The sequence below is a fragment of the Sinocyclocheilus rhinocerous genome, unplaced genomic scaffold (genome assembly GCF_001515625.1).
Source record: "Sinocyclocheilus rhinocerous isolate Xijiao unplaced genomic scaffold, SAMN03320098_v1.1 scaffold852, whole genome shotgun sequence".
Classification (NCBI taxonomy): domain Eukaryota; kingdom Metazoa; phylum Chordata; class Actinopteri; order Cypriniformes; family Cyprinidae; genus Sinocyclocheilus; species Sinocyclocheilus rhinocerous.
In genome coordinates this window covers 183,852-189,699 of record NW_015626422.1, presented here as the reverse complement: position 1 = coordinate 189,699, position 5,848 = coordinate 183,852, and the positions used below count along the sequence as shown (strand labels likewise).

Below are 5,848 nucleotides of genomic sequence, written 5' to 3'. Positions count from 1 at the left end.
TCTCACAGACACAGACACACACACACACACACACGGACACACACACTGTCTGGTCAGCTATCCTTGTGGGGACTCTCCATAGGCATAATGGTTTTTATACTGTACAAACCATATTTTCTATCACCCTACACCTAAACCTACCCCTCACAGGAAACTTTCTGCATTTTTAGATTTTCAAAAAACTTCATTCGGTGTGATTTATAAGCTTTTGTACCCGTGGGGACCACAATTTAGGTCCCCACCGTGACACGAGTCCCCATGAATCTGTGTGTAGTCAGGTTTAAGTCCCCACCAGGATATATAAACCGGTACACAGACACACACACACACACACTCACACACACACAGACAGACACACTCACACACACACACACACACAATCTGTTATTTGTTACATTTATTCTTTACTTTTATTTTGCGTATGAAATGAGCTGCATAAATACACTTGCTTATTGTCAATTAATGTATTGCTTCTGTTAAATTTGTGGATTATTACATATTTTACCCTGTACTTTTATCTTGCACTACTGATTATTTAGACATTTTTACAAATTATTTTTCATCTTAACTTTTTTAAGGTGCTCTTTTAAATATTTTTAAATTGTTATACTTTTTTAATTTTATTTTATTGTATCACATTAGACTTGACTTTTATGTTTTAATTTCTCTTTTCAGTTTGATATGAAATGAGTTGTATAAATAAACTTGACTTGCTTATTGTCAGTTAACCTATTGCTTGTTAAATTTCTTGATTGTTAATTTAGTCTGTACATGTATTTTATTTTGCACATTTTGTTATTTTTGTAAATCATTCACTCCGTTTGCACTATAATTATTATTATTATTATTATTACCTTCCTCTGCTGTTTCTCCCAGGCGGGGTCGAGCAGCAGGTCTCGGTCCCAGTCATCCTCCTGGATCATGTACTCATTCAAACCATATCCGTTATTATTGTTATTATACTGCATCTCCATCATCATCATCATCATCAGCGGCGGCGGCGGCGTCTCTCTGTGATCCTGCTGTGCGTCTGCGTGCGCGCTCACCATCCGCCGCCAGATAACTGCACTGGCCGCTGACGTCACCGCCCACCGGCTGAGCACGTGACCAAACTACGTTAGACAGGAGGCGGGGCTTTCCGCGGTTGCTATGCAACGTGTCTGTAACCGCCGTGCTGCGCGAAAGCATGAACGAGGAAACGGAGCATAAGCAAACAAACTCTTAAAATTGTTGTAATAATTCAATATATCTGTTAGACAAAAGGTATTTGGTTAAAGGTATTAGACAGAGATTCCGGCTGTACAGCGGTGAGTGATTAAAATGTCTTCATGGTATGAAAACATACTGTAGCATTAATGCTAAACCTGTAGATTAAGCCTCGGTTAGGTCGGCTTCAATAACCCAATGTATTTTTTAGGTGTGTTGGGTGTCTCTTATTGAGAGAAATGGAGAGTTATGAGCAGTTTTACAGCAGGACAATGAACGCGCTGCTGCCGGCCGCCTGCAGTACCTCACCGCGGCCGCAGAGGGCGCTGTCTGACATTCACTTCCGCGGCAGGAGACTCTTACAGCCGCTGGTGAGAACCACACGCTTAATGATAAACTACATAAAATATATAAGGAATAAATAATAAAATCAGATTAAAATGAATACAAATGGATAAATAAGTAAATAATAAATCTAACAGTACAGTACTGAAATATTAATAATAATGCTTATAATAATATATAGTTGAACAATTCATATTCAATAAAATATATAAGAAATAAGGAATAAATACTAAAATAAATATAAATACACAAGTAAATAAATAATAAATATAACATATTAATATATAATAATGCACATAATAATATATAGATGAACAATTAATACACAATAAAATATATAAGAAATAAGGAATAAATACTAAAATAAATATAAATACACAAGTAAATAAATAATAAATCTAACATATTAATATATAATAATGCACATAATAATATATAGATGAACAATTAATAAATAAAATAAATAACAAAAATAAGATTGAAGTAAATTAAAATTAGATTAAAATAAATAAATACAAATAGATAAAAGAAATAATAAATAAATAATATAACAGTAAAGTACTGACATTAATAAATAATAATGCATATAATAATGTATATATGAACAATTGATAAATACAGTATATAAAATAGGAAGAGATAATAAAATAAGATTAAAGTAAATAAAATTTTGATTTGAATAAATACATAAAAATACATAAAATAAATAATAGAACAGTAAAGTACTGACATTGTAATAAATAATAATGAATATAATGTATAGAGGAACAATTAATATATAAAATAAAATATATAAAAACCGGAATAAATAATAAAAATAAAATTAAAGTAAATAAGAATTAGATTTAAATACATAAAATACATAAGAAATAAGTAATAAATCTAAGTGCAATACTGTAATGGGTAGAAAAAACAATAATGCGACTTAATAGAAACTAAATCTTTTGTAAATAATATTTTATGCATATTTGTAGTATGTCAAGAAATGTCAAGAAGGTGTGTGTGTGTGTTTGTGTGTGTGTGTGGATGGCTGAAGACAGACAGACAGCGGTGGAGAGAGACAGAAGGAGACAGACAGACGCTCTTCTGGAGCGAGTGCACAACGTCCTCAACAACATCCAGGTCAGTTTCACACTGCTTTACTGCAAACTGTACAGATTACACTGTTCAACACCTACTAAACGCCCCATTACACTCAAACAACCATCAAAACGCTTACTGACACTCACAAATACTGAAAACCAGGGCCTTAACACTCTTGTTAACACGTTAACATAATTCAGCAAACCATTCAAGTGTTAAGTATGTATTTAATAATTTTTTTTTAAAATTGTTATCAGAAAGACAGAGACACACACTGAATAAAGTGCAATATCTGCTGCTGGATATCTAGTTTACACCTATGTCTATTTTCTGTTCCCGCAGCTGAAGAAAGTGCAGAAGGAGCTGGACTGCGCAGTGACGCCCACATCAGACTCCTCTCTGACTCTCGGGTCCAAAACAAGCCCGATGCGCTCCATCAGAACCAGCGTGAGGCCGTGTACGGCTCCGGCTCAGAAGCAGACGCTCAGTCCCAGCAGCTCTCTGAAGAGAGAGACCCTCCGCCTGCTCAACCAGCGCATGGAGAAGCTGGCATCTGACGAGTCCAGAGACGGCTCGGACCCAGAATCCCCTGATTCCAGCCTGACGGGCTCCTACGCACAGTTACCCAGCCCTCAGCCCAGAAACATCTTCATCTCCAGCCCCGTCAGCGAGTCTGAGCTCAGCACCACTGGATCTAAAAACAATGAGCAACCTTCAGCTTTCACGGCATCTTCACCGCCCTCTTCTGCTGCGGAACGGAACTGCAGCGGTTCAGAGTTCAGTGATAGACAGCTGTCAATCATTACCTCCACACCCAGCAGCTGGACAGGAATGACCGGGTTAGATGAAACGCAAGATGTGAGCCATGAGAAACCCCGGCGCTCACCCCCGGCGCCCCTCAACCGATCCTATGATGTGGAAAACCCCTCGCCATCTCTGAACAGACCACAGGTGGATTCAGTCGGGCCGAACCCAAGCAGATTAGAGACAGAAAGACACTCACAGCAGCTCCTGGATGAACAGATGAACCTCAAACAGCTCACTGGAGGTTAGTAAGAGATCAGGCCTGAACTGATGGTTTACATGTCTGAAAGCTGACCAAAATCACATCAGATGGTTATGATAGATGTTTATAGAATGTTGAGAGATAGAGACTGTTTGAAAGAGACTAGAGATCTTGTTATTTGAAGTAAAATAAACTTGAACTGAAATAAAATCAAATATTAAAAAAAAAGACTAAATATTTCATTTCAGATACATAGTTGCCAAGGCATTTCTCATTTTCATTTAGTTTAACATGTATTAAAATAGCTAAAACTAAAACTTAAATTTAAAAAACTATAGAAATATTGAAAGAAGAATAGACATGTTTAAACAAAGACATATTTTTAAAAAATGACAAATAAAAAGAAAATGACAAAAACACAACAAAATTATTAAAACTTCAAAATTTAAATGAAATGCAAAATAAAAAAATAGAAATTAAATCCAAAAAAAAAATATATATATAGATATATATATATATATAAAAACATTTTAAAAAATGACAAAAACACAACAAAATTATTAAAACTTCAAAATTTAAATAAAATGCAAAATAGAAAAAATTGAAATTAAATCAAAATAAAAAAATATATATAATATTTGTTAGCATATATTTTTATATAAAAAGAAAAAGTAATAAAATGAAACTAATAAAATAATGTAAACAGAAAAACAAATTGAAAATATAAAATATATATATATTATATAATTTATATTACATATATTATTTTTTAATATAGATTTTTAATATAAAAAAAACTAATAAAATAACATAAAAAGAAAAACTAACTGAAAAATATTATTTATATTATATTTTTATATCTTTTCATATTTTCGAATAGTATCTCGGTGATACTAAAATAACACTGGCCTGGTTAAAATAAAATTAAAGGTGAACTCTGGCTGCTAAACGACCACCCTAGCTACCCTTAAAACCAACACCGTAGTAACTGCTTATTAATGCACTGGCAGCCTCTCACATCATTCTATCATTGTGCTGGTGAGTTTCACACCACTTACATTTCCTCAAGGAAAACTTGCATTATTTGCATGCTGATTTAAAGGTCTTCTCCTGCACATGCAGCTTCTGTGTGTCTGTGTGCGTTCGCAGTGGAGCAGCAGATTCAGGCTCTGGAAATGTTGCATGAGCGTTTAGAGAGAGAACATGCTCCGCAGATCTCGCAGGAGAGACAAACACAACACCTCCAGCAGGTATCGCTCCACACACACACACACACACACACACCAGACAATATAAGGCATTATGCATTATGTAAAGTGACACATGACTGAGATATAATGCAGCAGAAACACAGACAGCTGATGTGAGTGTGTCGCTCCGGCCAGGGCTTCATGCTGCAAAATTAACTTTCTGCAGTTGTGTTTTGCATGATATTTTTGTCACTAAGATGATGGGATTATTTCGCTGCTTTTAAACTCTCATGAAAACAAACTGAGATATATTAAATAAATCAACCACAATTATTTAGTGATTCCACAAGTTTCAAGAACTGTAGTTCCTTAATAAAAACAACAGTTGTTGTGGGGAAATATGATTGCATCATTTTAGTATTAAAATTCTGTTAGATAATTGTAATAAATGTGATTATTCCCTTTGGTTAAGAACTGCTCTCCTAGATTAACTTCTGATGGTCAGTTTTTCTTTGAGGTAAATTAAGTCATGCAAGTAGACTAATTTAGACTAATTGTGTTTATTTAGTCATCAAAACCAATTTTGGAAGCATAAAAACAATGCATTGTGGCTTGACTGTCAAACAAATTTTTGATGTTCAGTAGGGTCTTTAAATATTATTAATTATAAACATTTTCATTACTTGACAGATAGTTTCCAAGGCAACATTTCCATAGTATTAAAATAACTAAAAACTAAATAAATACTACAGTACACAGAAAAATTAAATGACAAATACGAAATGAAAAAAATCAATCCAATTCGAAAACTATAATAGTGCATCAATGCTACTAAAATAACACTGCTATATATAGAAATATGACGTGTGTTACTGTACAGGAGGTGTGTGTGGAGCAGATGAAGCCTCTCTGTCGTCTTACTGCCGTGGCTCGAGGTTTTCTGACACGCAGACTCCTACAGACGGACAAAATCACACACCTGCGCAAAACCATACAGGTAAACACACACACACACACA

The 5,848-nt window shown here is 34.4% G+C and overlaps 2 protein-coding genes across 2 annotated transcripts in view; one reads left to right on the top strand and one right to left on the bottom strand.

Annotated features, from left to right (window-relative positions):
- The window catches only part of LOC107715463 (alpha-actinin-2), a 45,240-nt gene extending 44,213 nt beyond the window's left edge, over nucleotides 1-1,027 (bottom strand). Inside the window, exon 1 of the mRNA XM_016521614.1 lies at nucleotides 855-1,027. Within this exon, the coding sequence (XP_016377100.1) occupies nucleotides 855-989 (135 nt within the window). The 5' untranslated portion in view covers nucleotides 990-1,027. The remainder of the gene's footprint in view (nucleotides 1-854) is intronic.
- Nucleotides 1,028-2,572: 1,545 nt separating this feature from the next.
- Nucleotides 2,573-5,848, top strand: part of LOC107715191 (uncharacterized) — a 6,774-nt gene continuing 3,498 nt past the window's right edge. Inside the window, exons 1-4 of the mRNA XM_016521251.1 lie at nucleotides 2,573-2,673; nucleotides 2,977-3,682; nucleotides 4,790-4,890; nucleotides 5,711-5,827. Of these exons, the coding sequence (XP_016376737.1) occupies nucleotides 2,578-2,673; nucleotides 2,977-3,682; nucleotides 4,790-4,890; nucleotides 5,711-5,827 (1,020 nt within the window). The 5' untranslated portion in view covers nucleotides 2,573-2,577. The remainder of the gene's footprint in view (nucleotides 2,674-2,976; nucleotides 3,683-4,789; nucleotides 4,891-5,710; nucleotides 5,828-5,848) is intronic.